Source organism: Botryllus schlosseri, chromosome 8 (assembly GCF_051294905.1).
Source record: "Botryllus schlosseri isolate E-star chromosome 8, Bs_hap1, whole genome shotgun sequence".
In the NCBI taxonomy this organism is placed as follows: domain Eukaryota; kingdom Metazoa; phylum Chordata; class Ascidiacea; order Stolidobranchia; family Styelidae; genus Botryllus; species Botryllus schlosseri.
This window is the reverse complement of record NC_137243.1, coordinates 21,823,314-21,842,156: the sequence shown is the minus strand read 5'-3', so window position 1 is coordinate 21,842,156 and position 18,843 is coordinate 21,823,314. Positions and strand designations below refer to the sequence as shown.

Sequence of the window (18,843 nt, the reverse complement as noted above, 5' to 3'; positions counted from 1 at the left end):
CGCCACTAACCCGAAAACTTCAATAACTTCTCTACCTCGGTATCAAAATTGCATAAGTACGACACACGCCAGTCCACGTAATCAAACTACCATATATGGTAGACAAAAAACATCACGCTTTATCAAATATGCCAGCCTGATTTGCGGCTATCCGACAGTCATCGAGCATGTCCACATTCAAGTCGAAATACAAACAATTTCCACTAAAAAATTACTAGTTATCTCTAGTTTGCCGGACCATGACCTGACGTAGGCTATAGATGTCGCTTTCCGTCACATGCCCCTTTCTGTCATCTGCCCTTTTATATAATCTTCTTTTACTTTTCATTCAGTGTTCAAGCTTCCTTGTTTACATCACCTAGGCCAGGAGGGTGTCTGATTTCGAATACTATTCCAAGTCGTTTCTACACCTTTCTATTTTTCATTGGATCGCAGTCTTGTGGTGCATTGAAAGGATACATTGAATTGAATTGCATTAAAATAAGTATATGTTCCAAGTATTTATTCACACATTTCTCAAAAATGATCGACGTAAATCGTTTGACAAATATGTTATTTTTAACAATTTCCGAATAATATCGAGGGTATTGACAAAAACATATTTTTTTATTTGGAATAAATATATTCGTATCATTCCATCTACCGTCCACCACAGGGGTGGGCAAACTTTTGAGCTCGCGGGCCGCATTCAACATCTGAATCCATTCGCGGGCCGCACTGTATAAAATTGGGATTATAAACCAAAACGCAATATTGATATTTGATTCTATAGTGAGGACATGGAGATAATACAGTTATGCTTATTTAAAACAAACCAAACAAAACATTGCATTGATGATATCGTACACGCGTCAGAAACATATATAGTGGTGAGATCTCATAGGCTGTAGGACCTCAATAACCAATTTGTCAAAACTATAGAGATCAAAGTCGGTTGAGCCGATTGTTAGAACAGGATTGAAATTTTAATCTGAGAGAAGCGATCTGCTCATTGATTTACCAATTCCACTTTTGGTTCAGTTCCAGGACACACAATGCTGACAGCATCCATGTTAGCATCAAACACGCTTCTACTATGTGTGGATAAAATATAAATACCCCAATTATCCGCATACAGACAACGAACCTACCTAAGACACGCCCGAATCGTTTTTTATCAGCACAACACTAAAATTATTAAAAATGGAGTGGCCAATCTGAAATCCCCCTCGTGATCCAAATTATTTCAATCTCGTTGCAGCTAACTCGCTGTGATATTAAGTATTTTCCTTAGATCAGTGGTTCCGAAACTTTTTAAGACAATTATGGTGGTGAAAGATCTTGCGCCCCCTTATCGTCATATCACAAAACGCAACCAGGTTGCTAGCAAACCTAACGGGTAGTTTGATGGCATGGAAGGTTACGACTGTGGATGAGAGATTTGTAGATGTAATTCAGACTATAGACAGAGCAATATCATTGAACTGGATGTAAATCGCGCGGAGCGCGAAAATTTTTTCTGTCAAGCGCAGCTTAGCGCCTCCCTTCAGATGCTTTCACGTCCCCAGGGGGGCGCGCTCACCAGTTTGAGAATAACTGTCTTAGAATTATCATGGTGGAATATACTAATAAAAAGTTAATCAAGTCACTGCAATAATTCGATTTTTAGTACCCATTTTATCAATATTTTTAAAAAGTTTTTTCAGACTCTCGCGGGCCACACAGAACGGTGTTGCGGGCCGCATGCGGCCCGCGGGCCGTAGTTTGCCCACCCCTGGTCCACCACATGGTAATTTATTTTTAAACTTTGAAGTTTTTTACAGAGTACTTGAGAAAAGAATGAAGTATTGTGAAATAGCAAAGAAGTTGAGAAGAAACAACATTTTAAACTAGGGTTTTCGACATATACTTGGAAAACATTATGAATGGGATATGCTATACATGATATTCCGTAGGCATTGAATATTTCATGTTGCAATAAAACATTCTTCGAAGAGTAGCTTAAAGAATGTTAAATCCTCAATTAATCGAAATGTCATTTTGGGTATCAACCTCGCAATAAGGAAAATCCTTCAGAAAGGTCCAACTTTCAATCCGTATAAGAATACATATTTTTACTCCACGCGGCGACATACAGAACAAGAAAAATCGCGACCATGACTATTTCAATCACGAAGCCGGCGACGTTCAGTGTCCTGGCTGCTTTTGCTTTTGAAAGTGCTTTATGTGGATCAATGGTCCTCAAGCTGTTGGCCTGAAACATATTAATGTGAAATCACACAATAAAAGTAATATAAAGCACGATATACACGAAAGCGCAACGGTGGTGAGTAGAGATGGTGTGAAATTCACTTGTGCGGTCTGTATGTGAACCTCCAAAATTCGGAGGTCCTTGGAACCTTTATCATATTTTCCAAATTTTCGCGTCAGTGGTTAAAATTCTTTGCATTTCAATTCGAACCACACTTTGCAGGAAGCTCGCAGCAAGAAAAAACTTCAGCATTAAACGAGCTTGCACCTTGCCAATTCCAAAAATTATTTGCTTTGTCAGAAAGCTTTGCTATATATATTCAGCTGACCGTTTTTGCATATAGTGACTCTGTACTGTTAGCTTTGCCGGCAATCGCACAACAGCAAGAATGAAATACCCCACATATGGATTGTGGATAGTCAACAAATTTTGCTTAATTAACCAATCAAATATTGCCAACAACGATATTGATGAAGAAAATACACCATTGTCCAATTCAAGAAGTCCTAGAACACGTACGGGATTCATCTTGATTTGATTTTTTTCTGAATATAGTAACGGTTTTTCACTCTGAACAATGTCAATGTAACAATAGTCTGACTATGCCTCAAGAAGAATACATTGTGCGGTCTAGCACATACCGTCTTGGCCAGTGGTGTCAAACATATGGCCTGCGGGCCGAATCCTGCCGCCAGATGATTTCATCTAGCCCGCGAAGCAATTCTTAGTATCTTGAAAAATGTTTGTATTATCAAGCACCTTTCTAACAAATTTGAGATATTTAGTAAGAAAAATACCCCCATTACACAATCCCGCAAGACAGCAAATGTTGGGTAAGTTCATATACCACATTACCAGGTGACGCCGGTGTCGAGGCTCACTCTTGTCGCCATTACGAGTAAGTCGCTGACATTGACATCCTATTTGAGACGGCTAAAAGACTGAAAGTACACACTTTTATGTAGAATGTACCGAAAACTAGTTATTCAATGAATGGATAACGCCTATGTAAAACCGTGATACGCAGGTTACATGCTGTAGTCACACAAAACATAATTCGAATATCAGTGGCAACATTGCTGTAGCACTTCCGACTCAAAAGGTCCCAGTCTGCAGGAAAACCCAAATCGCGGTGTACTAATATGAACCAAATTCCAAAGTCCTCGGCGCCTACAGTTAAATCGAATGTATCGAATACCTCGCAAATCATGCGCAGGGCTACTGCCCGATTACTATACTAAAACGAGGGGAGCATATACATATGCTAACTTATATGGCCGTTACAGCAACTGCTCTATTAGCAGCGTATAACTGTTGTTTGCGAATTAAGTAGTTTCTTGAATAGAGCCCCTATAATCCGTAATATGCTGTGATATACTATGATACGGGCCGTATGTTGCCCACCCCTGCGTCAGAATATCAAGCAAATGAATAGCATGCCCTATATAAGTGCGTGCAACAATCGCACCGGACCAGTGAGTTGCAGATAGAGAAAATCCGCTCGCATTATGGTTTTAAAACATCACATGCAAATTTACGTCTTTGACAGGCGCAAGCACCCTAATACTAGGCTTACCATATTTTGGAAATCTAAAAAGAGGACACTTTTTCAGAAATTTGCAGCTTGCAAAACCGAAGTAGAATTCTCAAAAACCGGTTAATTTTCCCCACTTTGTGATCGATTGACTAAAAAAAAAAAGGTCATCTTTTCGCTCAGAGCTAAAATCACCGTTTTTCACTCCGAAATACCCGCCGGAGCTTAACTAGCGTGCTAATTTGCAGCATATCACTTGCAATTTGCTCTAAATCTGACCTAAATTTTCAAAAAAGATGACAAAATCTCAAAAAAGAGGACAAAAGGGCGTCTTCCGAGGACACTTTCAAAAAAGAGGACAAGGACGTATGGTAAGCCTATCTAATACTGCTTAGACCAGGGGTGGACAAACTGCGGCACGCGACACCGTTCTGTGCGGCCCGCGAGAGTTTAAAAAAAACTTATTGAAAATATTGATAAAATGCTCACTAAAAATCGAATTAGTGCAACTTTTTCTTAGTATATTGCAACATGATAATTCTAAGGCAGTGATTCTCAAACGTAGGGGCTCGCCCCCTTGGGGCCGTGAAAGCATCTGAAAGGGACCGCGAAGCTGAGCTCAAATGAAAAATTTTTTCGCGCTTCGCGCGAGTTACATCCAATCTCCAGTTATGGCTGTGTGTTTAGTATAAATTTCATATTCAAAAATCTCTCATCCGCAGTCGTCATAGTTCATGCCATCAAACTATCCGATTCGTTCTCTGTATGCGTTGGATTAATGTATTTATATTTTATCTACACAAATAGTAGAAGCGTGTTTGATGCTAACATGGTTATGATGCTTTCAGCATTGTGTGTCCTGGCACTAAGCCAAAGCGGAATTAATAAATCTATGAGCAGTTTAGATTCAAATTTCGATCCTGTTCTAAGAATTGTTTTTTCTACAGTTCTGACACACTGGTTATTGAGTTCGACCAGCCTATGATATCTCGCCACTGTTTCTGACGCGTGTACGACATCATCAAAGCAATGTTTGGTTTTTTAAATAAGCTCATATATTATCTCCATGTCCTCGCTATGTGATCAAATTCCAATATTGCGTTTTGGTGCGGCCCGCGAATGGATTCAGATGTTGAATGCGGCCCGCGAATGGATTCAGATGTTGAATGCGGCCCGCGGGCTCAAAGGTTTGCCCACCCCTGGCTTAGACACTCATCGAAAATATGGGTGTAACTGTGCATACCCCCATGTATCCGATCCAGAATCTACCTGAGACTTACACCACGGTATCAATCAAACGTAACATTTCAATCAAAATGTTTCTTGCACGTAACGACGTAGGAAAGTAGTAACTTAATGAGCACGTTGGTTTTATACCAGTGGTATGATTTTGAGATAGATTGCGTTTGCATGTACCCCTCTTGGGTGTGAACGCGTCTGTTTTCGCTAAAATTGTATGCACGTTATAATTGTAAGCTTGCAATGTTGGGTATATTATGTGTCCATCGGTTAATGCATTCATCATGAAAGCGGGGACATATTTTCCGGCCCGCTACCTGATTGATGTGTTTCTGAAGAACGCTTAGTAAAGGATTTTGAAGTGCTGATATCAATTTCAGTTTATAAGTATAGTTTTTGTTGTTCAAAGTAAGCTTAGTAAGCTATTCAGTAATCGCCATTGCCCACCACCACTATTCCTGACTAGCCGATATATGGCTTCGGCTATGGTAATAGCATTCCATGGACGAATAATTAGCTGATTAGGAGGAATAATTACGCTTTGGTATACTGCCTTGACGTACAATGGCCCAGACAGTCCAATGACTGATACACTTACAAAACGACACGAGGCTTCTCCGCAAGATGAAGCTCTACGAAGAGATGGTTTTTCGGAATTACTGTGTCTATCTAACCTCAATATCTATTCTCTGGTTGCTGAAAAGTGTTGTCAAGTATCGTACGCAGCTAATGATTTCAAATAGAATGTAGAGATAATTGTGATATTTTTGTTGTATTTATTACAGTATGACATCCTATGGTCGGGGGCTTCCAGTAAAACTGCACTCGAGTCACTGCAAAAACTACATCATAACGCACTGCGTATCATAGCTAGGGCCCTAAATGGGCCTGGTTGTCCATCCAAGAAGTTGCTGTTGAAGGGATGCGGTGTCTTAAACATAAAAGATATGCAAACACTAGATTTCGCCAAGTTTATGTTTTGGTTCCAGTACGGTCATTTCCCCGAATAATTCAATCACTTCGTTACCTCGGAATAAAAAGCGCATAAGTAGGCTACGACGAACTCGCGTCCGCGTCTTCCAAATATCATATGATTGACTGAAAAGATCGTCGCTCCATCAAATATGCCGGACGTGAAGTGGGGAACAGTATCCCGCCGCCCATCCGATATTCGACGAGCATCTCCAGCTGTCCACATCCAAGTCGAATTACAAGCAATTTCTATCAAGTGAATACTAGTCCGGCCTCAATATTATACCGAACAAAGACCTGACCTATCGATTTCGCCTTCCGCGACATGCCACCTCATTTTTGTCGTTAGCATTTCTATAATATCTTATTTTACTTTCCATTTAGTGTGAATGCCTCCTCTTTACATCGCCCGGGCCAGGGGTCGCCAATCTGTTTGAGACCAAGAGCTACTAGGGTACTGATTAATGTGGCGTGCTACCAATTACTCTCGCCGTTTAGCCGTGCTCAGCGGGTTCAATTCGCTTAGACCAGTGTTTGTTCGTTTTGATATTCATGGTGTTTCGACTACATCGGTCATTTTAGATCAGGCCGATATGCTATATTTTTGATTCCGTATTCACCCACTTACAGCACGGCCCACTTCTAGGCTTTTTATAAGACACCGCATATGCGGATCACGTGGCAGGGAGGAGCTTATAGATCAGTGGTTCTTAACCTTTTTTCTTCCAGCGCCCCCTTTTTTAAAAATTATCGTGGTCCAGCGCCCCCCAACCGCATATTGTAAGGAATTTAATAAAGACAATGAGTAAGAGGGAGGGACGTAACAGCACTTCGTCGACCCCCTATAAACGATTGCCTTGCGCACCCATAGCGTGATAAACCAAACTTTTGAGGGCTTCGCCCCCAAGAACCCTGTAGCGTGATTTCGATGGTCAGCAAAGTTTGTGTGGCCTGGTCGCCCTAGGTACCAAAATTTTCCATAATGCGTGAATGAATAGGTGGTAATTACATATATAAGTCGCTATAAACTTTTTATCCTTTCAGCCCACGTAATCAAACCAGTAGCGCTGAGCGAGCTGTTGTATGGGAAAGAGGGCACGTAATTAATAATCAAACATATTCGGGCATGCCCGTAGGAACAATTAATTCGTTACCAGGGCCGTAACAGCACTTCGTCAGCCCCCCCAAAAAAAAAAACACGTTGGTCTTAGGCCCCCCATCGGGTGGTAAACCAAACTTCTGGGGAGCTTCGCCCCCAGACCCCCCTTCGACTATCCGATATTTGCTGATACTAGTCATCTATAATTAATGATTGAATTGGTCAATATGATCGGGAATTGCATGTATATTGATATCAATTTTTATCCTCTCTCTGCTCACGTAAACAGATTTACCGGTAGAGCTGAGTGATGTGTGATTGAAAAGGTAGGACCCCTCAATAATAATGATACATCTTCGGGCGTATACCCGTTGGCAGGAACGAAACGGCACTTCGTCAGGCCCCCCGAAAAAACTTGGATCTTGGGCTCCCATAGGGTGATAAACCGACCACCCCCAATCTCGATGTTCGTTTTGCCACGAAATCAGCTGTACTGTTTAGCGAGTCAGGGCGAAGCGCGAAAACTTTCGATAATTCATGATAAAATCGGTCAGTAAGGTCGGGAATGGCATATATATTGCTATCAATTTCGTGTCCTCTCTGCTCACGTTACCAGATTTACCGGTAGAGCTGAGTGAGGTACAATGTTCAGTCTAAGCTGCTCACGTGCGCAGTGCTGACACGGTCTCTGCGCACAGAAAATCTGCGTTGCGCTCAACAAATCCGAAGTTATGACTTTTTTTAGTCGTTACGCACTGTTGTCCAAGGGTCTGCGCAGTGGAGTTTATTGAGTGTGCGCGGACTCATCAAAACGTGGAGCGAACAATGTGAGGTGTCTTGGAAACTGTAGGGCCCGTAACTAATAACTAAATATATTCGGGCAGGCGAACCGGTTTGTATGACTACGTTGCATGGTGTTATTTCGTGACCTCCTGTCTGCTATATCAAAAAATATAGAATCGCCCAACAGGAATATCTAGTTTTAGATATCCCTGTCGCCCATTCGTACTAAACTAAGAGACACGCACGATTACAAATTGGTATTTCTTCACTGGCATATTATTTTTTCCTGCCAGATGGAATTCATCTTCTGGGGTTCAGATTGTCAAGACAGAAACATTCGGTGCCAGTCATTTAGTCGCCCATGGACAATTAAACCTGTATGTCTTTTGTAGGCTATATATAACGAAGCTTTCGGTGTTAACTTTCTCTGAATACTCATTAAGGATATGTCCTACCACCACATCATCTACTGCGAAGCCATTTTTCTCCAGCGCCCCCCATACCGCCCCCTGAGCGTTTCCGCCCCCTTCAAAATCACCAGCGCCCCCTGGGGGGCGCTGGAGGCAAGGTTAAGAACTACTGCTATAGATCAACTTCTATATAGCACGTAGATAGGAATTCTGGAGTCGAACCTGCAATTCATTGCTGCTGCAGCTGTGGATTATACCACTACGCTATCATTCCACCTTAGACCAGTGGCGGTCAACATACGGCCCGCGGGCACGATCCGGCCCTCGACGGGGTTTTGAGCGGCCCGCACAGAGTTTCTAGCCTGAAAGTGAAATTCCAATCTGAAAGTATTGAAAATTATTATGCGTCACAGAATGTATGGAAGTTTGCCAATCTGATAAGATGTTCATGGAACTAGGCCTACTTGTTCTGTTCGGGTCTACGTTATTTCGGAGCAAACATTTTCGGCGATTAATATAAACAAGACAAGTCGGCCGTTGCGGAATCAAACATAACGAATACCGGCCTGGTGTAAATGACCATTGTAGACGACAAACACCACGAATACCACAAACAACAACAACACGTGCAGTCTTCACTAAGAGTTCATACGTCCGACATCCAGCCAAAGTTCAAAGAATTTATGTTAACAACTTTCATTGACCACTTATATCTGATTGACTTCAACAACTATTGAAGTACATTAGCGTAATAAATTCATTAAATACTGTCTTGATCTCTATGCTTGATACTTAAACACATTGAATATGGTTTATTCCTCTGTATAGGTGGATAAATACGCGAATAATGTATCGATTCTGCAATCCGGCACACCGAGTACTTCATTTTCCTATATCTGGCCCGCCGGCCGTGGAAGTTGCCCGCCCCTGCCTTAGACCAATGGTTATCATTATCAACCTTTTCGTCTTTGTGTGCCCCTTTTGGACCTTCACGAATCCCCACGGACCCTCTGAACTTTCTTTCAAAATTAGCTCAGTTATCGTGCAACCTTCATCTGTCTTGTTCAAATATTAACTGTAGCTTGTGCGAAACAACCACAAAATGACTTCATATTATATAGAAATTAGGTAGACTTTGTCAGGTGTATTTACTGTCTTGAAAATCCACGTCTTCGATTTGATATGAACGAGTGTCGAAAATATTCCCACAAAGATAGGTTCTGGCGAATTTATAGACCTGATATTAACGCGTAACGCTTCAGATGACACCTTTGGATATGATCGCAACATAGATGGCAGCAAAATTGAGACACATAATGTTTATTATAGCTTCCAGCCTTTTTTATAGCATTTTATCTTGAAGTTATTCTGTACTGGTTAGTATGTCACACGAGAAAATGGATTTCGTGGCGAGATTTTATTCTCAACCGTGTTTCTATGTGTCGGAGGTTTATCTGGGCTCCTCATCGTCGACCTCGCTGTTAACGCAGCGTCTTGAAAAGCACAGAAGAAGAGTGAGCCGATCTCGGAAGTCGGCAGCAAAGAACTGAAAGTGGACGCACGAAACCGAGAGAGAATGAAGAGTGGGTGTGCGCGTGAAAGTAAAAAAGTCGTCCTCATTACGAAAGCAAAGACATTGGTCTTTGAGAAATGTACTGTCGTGGCGCCAAAGGCCAAACACAGGCGATACGCGCCACTATAAAAGTGTATTAATAATAAAAATAACAATCATGAAGTTATTCGGGACTGGTTTTGTATGTCACACGTGAAAATGGATTTTGTAGCGAGATCTTAATCTCTTTATTGGGGGGAGATTAGGAAAACAAAATCAGGAATTTCCGTAGGCTATTGGCAGTTTGGCAATTAAAATGAGTTGCACTGAATGATATTTTAGATATTTTATATCGACGAATATTTTGATGATGTGAGTTCTGAGGTTTTAGCAATTATGAAGCGAAACTGTCTCATGCTTTCCCTAATTAAAATAAATGCAAATTAGGTTATCAATCATTTTTCATATTTAAAGGTTCCGCGAACCCCTGGTTGAGATCTTCTGGCTTGGACTATAGACATTCAGAGCGCTGGGCAGGGTTTCCGTCCCTTACCAAGAACAGAAAACTCCTACTCCCCGGGACTCACACCAACATCTCCGGGCTCAGTTGCTACACTGCGCGCCGGTGTGCCAATCTCCGCGTCGAGAATATGGAATATTAACTAGCTTTCCGTTAGGGTTGTTATGACTCAAGTTAGACTCGAGTCACGATATTTTGGTGCTTTCACTCGATTCATTTTTTCAAATGCGTAAAATGACTCGACTCAAGTTAATTTGTGTACTCGAACCAAGTCATATTACCCGAGAGTAGGACGGCCTAGACAGGCGTTTCATTGCAACTTCGCAGAATAGTGAAGTCACCACATTAGGGTATTTTTTCTATCAGCACTGATAATTGGAGGGCAAGGCCGGAAACTGTTAAGACTTTGGAAAATGACGATATTATGAATGTGAGCTGCTCTATATCAACTGAGCAGAGTTGGAAAAGTGGCTTGATCCAGATTGAACTCAAAAGTGAACGAGGAACACAATGACATGGACTCAGACTCTACCCTTTACTAACGGACTTGGATTCGGACTTGATTCGGTGGTGAATTGAAATTGACTCGACTTGGTTACAACCCCGGTTCCCATTTAGCCTCCGAGTGTGCGAAGACGAGAAACGCTCAGATCGAGCAATGCGTTCGTATATTCCTCAGGGTCGGCTGACCAATGTTCAGCTGTTTCTCATATGGAACCCTTCTCCGATGCGACTCTCAAATCTCTATTTAAATATTTGATACAGCGACCGCGGGTGACTCATTTGGTTCTCGCGGGCTACCAGTAGCTCGCGGGCACCACGTTGGTTAACTCTAGCCTACGCCAAGGCGGGTGTTTGTCCGTGGCGAGATAGCGTAATGGTATAATCCGCTTCTGCAACACCTATGTTTTACGGGTTCGAGTCCGACCGAGGTCGACTCAAAAATTCCTACCTAAATGTGGGAGGTTTACGTAGGCTTCTCGCCATCTCATCCGTGTAAGCCAGAGGTCGGTAAATTTTTCCGCTCGTGGGCCGGATTCAACATTTGAATCCATTCGCGGGCCGCACTATATTAAATTGCGATTATAAGCCAAATCGCAATATTTTTACCTAATTATATATCCACCGCGAAATTACGGAGATGATATCTATGCGTATATTTAAAACAAAACAAACAATAATTTAATGATAACGGGCACACGTTAGACCAGGGTTCGCCAACTCAAAACGGGTCGCGGGCCACTTTTCAAATTTCGTAGCAGCCGCGGGCCGCATGAAAACAATATCGATATAAACTAGACAACCACGTTTTAAATCTTACGTCAGTACAACGCCGTGCTACCTAGCATAGGCGATGGGCATAGCCTAATGACCACAAAAGAAGCAGTGTTTTATTGAAGGAATACAAATACAACAAAAAATCATTAATTTCTTTTCATTTTGAACTCTGAGCTGTGCACGATACTTATAAACGCTTTTCAGCGACTAAGGAATCGATATTGGGGCTCGCGAGATACGTTACTAGCTGAAATACCGTCTCCACGTAAAGCTTGATCTTGTGGGAAAGCCCAAAGCCAGCGGTTCTCAATTTTTTTAGACGCACCTCCCTTTATGATACTGAAAAATTTCGCTCCCCCCTTATCGTCATATCAGAAAATGCAACCAGAATGCTTGCAATCCCAGCGGACAGTTTGATGGTAGGCTATGGAAGGTTGTTACTGTTGATGAGAGAATTCTACAATATGAATTCCGGACTATACACAAAATTAGAATGTGATGTAAATCGCGCGCAGCGCGAAAAAAAATTCAGTTGGCCGCAGCTCCGCGCCCTTTCAGATGCTATCACGCGGGGTGCCCCCCAGTTTGAGAGCCACTGCTCTATGCCGTTTTCTAAGCATCTCAGATTGGACAGTGTTTGGACCATTGCACGTCAGGGCAATATGCCCAGATCATTCATATGTGCTGATTATTTTCCCTTGGTGGAATGCTGTTGCCATCGCCAAAGCCGTTTTAGCTAGTGACGAATAGTGATGCTGGACACAGGATAATAGCTTATTTTGAAACAACAACAGCATTATGTTGAAACTGTAGTCAACTTCAGCATTTCAAATTGGTTTTCTTAGCTTTCTTCAGAAATCTCAAATCAAGTGGCGGGCCGCAAAATATGACCTCGCGGGCCGCGTGTTGGTGACCCCTGCGTTAGACACATTGGCAAGATTCTTTAAGTTGATGGTCATCCTCAATAACCAATTTAGTAAAATTTGGGATGAAAGGAGGCTGTACCGATTCTCAGTAGCACATGTATATTGAAATCTGTGAGGAACGATGTGTTCATAGATTTCCTGATTCTACTTTTATATTACTTCCAGGATAGACAATGCTGAAAGCATCATAACTAGGGTTGCATTTAAAACGAGTGGTTGTTTAAAACAATTTTTTTAAACATGTTCTAAACAGTGTTTTAAACAAAAGCCGTTAATTTGTTTCGTTCTGTTAAGTTGTATAATTATGCCAGAATTTTGTAAATATTTTCCCAAAAAATGTTATATGTGCCTACGGAGTTACGGACGACGATTACCACCCGATATAGCCAACGTATACGATATGTGATGGTTGAAACCCTCAAAATACAGCCGGTTCAACAGCTATAGTATGCAGATATATATTACGGAATGAATGTTCTGATGATGATGACCGCAGACCGTAAAACTGGTGCAAGACTATGTAGTCCAGGTTGAAGATATTTATGTTCGTATATGACAGGGGTTGGAAGCCTATTTCGTCAAAGCAGCTATATATACCCTATATTTTCAATTGTACAGCTTCTTTGAGATACAGAACTTCAATATACAATTGAATAGTATATTCATATTGAAATGAACCGGAATATTTTCGGCTGACACGCGTCAGGGGTAATCGTCAGCAACTAGCAGAGAATTCGAAAGAACAGCGTATATCAACAATCGTAACACAAAATATGACGTCACCAGCACGAAATGTCGAATACGAGAGCGTTCAATGTACTATTTTTAGATGATACACGAACTCTTTTTGTTAACACAGCCTTGGCTGGTGTATTGTGATAAATGTCGACTCCAACGCACACAAATGAAAGTGTGAGCGACCCTTTCCGAGTATGCGAAATCTGTCGTCTCGATAATTTTTCGCACAGGCGGGATTATCCAACAAGTGTTTGCCAATTGCAGAATTTATTGCTTTTGATTGTTCCGCATCAATCTTGAGCGGGTGAGTTAAGGGTGAGCTTCTCACCGAGCGTGTTCTAATGAATCTAGGGACATGCTGATTTATGCGTTCCTGCAAGCGCTTTGACGTTCTTCCCACGTAACCACAATCACAGTGACACTTAAATTCGTAAACTACATTGCTTTGCTGAAGTGCGGGTAGCACGTCTTTACGTGTTGCAGGGAGCAGTTGCGTTGTCGTGAAAAGCACGTTGGTCTTCACCGTGTCTTAACACTTATTGACCGCTGAAATCAATTGCTTTTCAAAGCGGGTTGAAATAGGCCCTATCCAAGGTAGATGGATGCCCACCTCTGTTGGGTCGTGCTACAAGTCGGCAGCAACCAGGGCTTTGGAGCAGCCGTAAATTTAAACTGCTCCAGCTCCGGCTCCGGAGCTCTCTCCTATCATACATTAGCTCCGGCTCCAGCTCCGGAGCCGCATTATTACCACTGCTCCGGCTCCAGCTCCGGCTCCGGCTCTGAAAGTATCGAATGGGCCTATCTATATCAGGGGTGGCCAACCCGCTGGTCAAATGTGGCCTGCGAGAGGTTTTGCGTGGCCCGCGAGGTAATTTCCTATTATATTATCGAAAATGAATTGCTCAGATTGTGAACTTGCAATGCCAACCAAAAATTACAATTCTGGCTGCGACACTTGGGATGTTGATGACTAAAATATCAGTTCCGACGCATTGGCAGATCCAGGGTCCAGTCACATTTTCAGTAAATCGTCGTACATTACAATAAACTAAAATAGTAGCGAAAATTTTCTTCACGCTTCGCGTGTTTAATTGTCACACGATTTCTTGCTTGGTAGCCTACCCCCTACTGACAATGAAAAAAAACGCCCAATTTACCCGATTGAGTCTAACTGTATTCGCAATTACGCGAGAAAGTTTTTTCGCGTTTGCGCTCGCATAATGATCGTCGACGGTGAGATGTAGGCGCAACATTATTGTCGCATATTATCGGAGACCTTCGATATCGATGTGGCCAGACGCCGAATAGTCGTGTCCTTGCAAACTGAGCCTAGCGGGCGGTATTGAATAGACCCGCAATACTCAAGTAATAATATATTGACCTAGTTCATTTATGAACTTAGAAAATTATACCCGCTTGGCGCGGCTAGTGGACCGCACACTCGTTCGTCAATTGCATGCGCCCCTTTAGCCAAAAAGGTTGGCCATTCCTGGTCTATATAGATTACTAATCTACCCATAGGTTAGTTATCTATAGTAATCTCGAGTCTGTCAGCCGTCAGTAACATCCGATGTGGCAACGAAGACATATAGGTGCCGCCGTGTCGGCTTGTGACGTCATACTGAATTCTTGTCAATTGTCCACAACATCATAGTTGCACTAGAACGCACTTTACTCTATGCCATTGCTGTGCACAGCATTAAAATTCAGGCCTGCTGTTCAATTATGATAAATCAGCAGATGTGGTTGTTGCATATATATATAACGGCAATGAAATAGGTCGGAGTCGGAGCTACTCATCAAATAACGGGCTCCAGCTCCGGCTCCAGCTGAATTTTATGTAGAGCTCCGGCTCCGGCTCCAGCTCCGGTGAAAATGCACGGCTCCGGGGCTCCGGCTCCGGGCTCCGGCTCCGGCTCCAAAGCCCTGGCAGCAACGGAATTAAAATGAAGCACATTGGCCTGGTGTAAATGAAAATAGTAGTCCACAGACACCATGAATACGACAGAACAAACAAACAAGGTGGGTGTCTGATTCCAAATACAACGTCAAGCCGTTTTGATGCCTTCCTATCTTTTCCTTGTATCGCGATTCTTGGGGTGTATTAAACTGATAAGAATTGGTAATAAGCCGAATCGAAGTACTCACCCTGGGTTACTTTCATAAAACATTGTTTCTTTTTTTGTAGCCTGTGCTGCCTATATTTCATCGCGATATTGAAGTCATGTGGGCCGTGACCTCACGCAAGTTGGCGACCCCTGCACTAACATGAGGTATGCGTTCACCGGTTTGCAACCATTGCCAGAATCAGGATGTGTCTCGTTATGTTGATAAATACGGTTATTGGTTACGTGGCGAGATTGGGTTACCTTTCGAAAGTCAGCACCGTATGTATTTGAATCCAAATATTACCTGACTGGCTAGGATAACGGCGGGAAGTCCCAGACAGAAGCAGCCGCATAACATGCTGATAATAGAGCAAGCCATCTTATCCGGAACATGGGGACCCTGCGAACAAATTAATGCATCATATTACTATTATATCAGTTTAATCGTGAATACTTCAAAAACTTGAACCAAACGGATACGCTCGTGCTGGGTTTGATTCCGTATAGTTAATGTTCGAAGTTTCAATACGACATATACACTGACACAAGATATCCGCCTACTTGCCATTTTAAAATTAGCACCTATAATCACATGTTTGAAAATGTGTGGCACAAAAGGAAATGAACTATTTGGTTGTATTTGATTACAATTACGGCATATGGAACTATAAAGTAGGTTCTCGAAATTCATGAATTCGCATCCGGTGTATTCAACTGACCAACGTAGGCTAGTCGCATGTCTGCTTTTTTGAGATATTCATGGTGTTTATCGACTACTTATATGGTCATTTACACCAGTCTTCATTTTTCATTCCGTAACTTCCGCCTTCGAGGACGGCCCACTCTCAGGCTTTTTGGAAAACAACGCTCACGCAGGCGAGGAGCCAACATATACCTCCAACACTTAGGTATAGGGATTCTTAAGTCGAACTCGGTCGGACTCGAACCCACAACCCTTTGGTGTTGCGGTCGCGAATTATACCATTGCGCTGATTTGCTCGTTAGTTTGTTGTGTTCAAGGTGTTTGTCGAGTGCTATGGTCATCTACACCAGGCCGATGGCCGATATTCTTCATTTTAATTCCGTATCTGTAGACATGCAGCACAGCCAACTTCTAGGCCAGGGGCGGGCAACTTCTCCAGTCGGCAGGCCTGATATAGGAAAATTAAGTACTTGGCGCGCAGGATTGCGGAATCGATACATTATTCGCGCATTCATCGACATGGACAATGAATAAATCGTATTTAATTAATGTATTTCAACGACAGCAATGTCACTTCAACTCCACTTCTCGCCAATGTGCATTGTGCATTTGAGAACGGCATTGTCGTAGAGGCGTCACCATGCCTGCTTCTCTCTGATCAATCAACACACGCTGCAATCATAGTGTCCATTTTGGTGTGGACACAATCCCTTTAAAATTGTTCTACGTCTCACTTTCCATTTGGTCGAAGGCAATTTGACGGCAATTTTTGACTGGCTTGCCGAGCATTAAATTTGATTTAATTGGTATCAATCGAAAGCTATACCGTGGTACTGATTGCGAAAATATAAATTTTATTTTTCTCGTTGTCCTGGCACGCCAAAACCAGATGGCATATAATTGAGTCATAATATCAAACTCCGTTACAATTCCACATTCGAGGCAGATTTTGAGGAGTCCAGGACCACGAGCAGAATAATATTTATATTTTCGAAATCAGTACCAAGGTAGCATTCGATGGATACTCATTTTATCAAATTTAATGCTCGGCAAGCCGGTCCAAAATTACCGTCAGATTGTCTTTGACCAATTGAAAAGTCTGACGTAGACCAATGTCAATGAGCCGTGGGATTTGCTTGTGTCTACCAGTGTTGGGATGACTCGAGTCAGACTCGAGTCACTTTTTTCGTATGACTTGACTTGACTCGAGTCACTTTGCTAAAATGACTTGACTTGACTTGACTCGGCGTATCAGAAATGTGGATTGACTCGTGACTCGGAGCAATTTTCACGAGTCAATTTCAAATCATCAAGTAATCGATGTCGAAAAAAATCACTGTATCTTGCATATGATCGGATTGTTCGCGAAACTCGTGAGAGCGGCCAATCATTCAATGATCGCTCGATTTACTGAGCCTCCTTTATTCTTTCACAAACCACAAAACGAAGTGACAACCGCAAACGAAGTGATCGAAGCTTACAGCTTACGTTGTTGCAAACAAGTATAGTAAAGTAATTCTCTGTTCTTACCTTCACCAAACCTCTTGTTTTATTTAAATTGAATTCGAATATTGTTTATAGTCCTCAACCAGTGACGCAGGCTCCAATTGTATCATATCGATTAGTAAATGGGTAATGTATTGCATGTTATCAATTCTTTTCTCTCCCCATTTTGTCTGGGAACTATAAACTGAGGCTATGCAGTTTAGCTGTTCTACGTATATGTGAGCGATACAGCGCCTTCTTGTGTGTATATTTACATCTATATTCGTTCATCGGTTCAAAATCAAAGACCAGTCAATCTGTATTTCAGACAGCTAGCAAAATGCTATGACTTAATCATACCTCATACTTCGAAAAGGCACTTGACTTGAATTGTGACTTGACTCGTGACTGACTTGACTTGACTTGACTTGACTCGAGTCACCTCCAAAAATCGAGTGACTTGACTTGACTCGAGTCACCTTCGAAAATCGAGTGACTTGACTTGACTCGAGTCACCTTCGAAAATCGATTGACTTGACTTGACTCGAATCAAAATGTGCAATGACTCGAAATGACTCGTGACTCGAAGGTAGTGACTTGATCCCAACACTGGTGTCTACACCATAGAACACTATGGTGCATTCCTTATTTAAGATTTCGAGGCGTTTGAAAACTACGGTACCTCAAATTTACCGAGATATCAATTTATTAGGGTTAAGTAGGTGGCGAGATAGCGTAGTGGTATATTCCACAGACAGCAACAACACCAATGGGTTATGGGTTCGAGTCGGACCGATGTCGACTCCAGCATTCCTACCAAAGACTTTGAGGTTTATCTAGGCTCCTCCTCGCCATCTTATTCGCATAAGCGGTGTCTCAAAAAAGCCTAGAAGTGTGCCGTGCTATAAGTCGGCGGTTGCGGAATCAAAAGTGATAAATATCAGTCAGATTTAAATTAACACTGTAGTCGTCAAACACAACGATGACCGCAAACAAAATTAGGGTTGAGTAGCCCACATCGTAAATGCCAATAGGCTAATGTAAGTCTTCTCGCTTCGACTAACTTACGCGTAATTTCCACAATCGTACGCGGCGCACACACGTATATAATAATACACTGACACTAAAATGTTACGTAGTTAGCAAGTAGTGGGGTAGCTTGGCAGACTGGCGCCGATATGGCCACAATGTCATGTAAGACGGGAAACCGCCCGCGGGCCGGACAAAATCGCGTCGCGGGCCGTATGTTGCCCTCCCTTGTTCCAG

At 42.3% G+C, this 18,843-nt stretch overlaps 1 protein-coding gene across 1 annotated transcript in view; it reads right to left on the bottom strand.

Annotated features, from left to right (window-relative positions):
* Positions 1–475: 475 nt before the first annotated feature.
* Positions 476–18,843, bottom strand: part of LOC145444501 (uncharacterized) — a 28,320-nt gene continuing 9,952 nt past the window's right edge. The window contains exons 2-3 of the mRNA XM_080322494.1: positions 15,694–15,789; positions 476–2,233 (exon numbers count right to left, since the gene is read on the bottom strand). Coding sequence (XP_080178620.1) covers positions 2,069–2,233; positions 15,694–15,789 — 261 coding nt within the window. The 3' untranslated portion in view covers positions 476–2,068. The remainder of the gene's footprint in view (positions 2,234–15,693; positions 15,790–18,843) is intronic.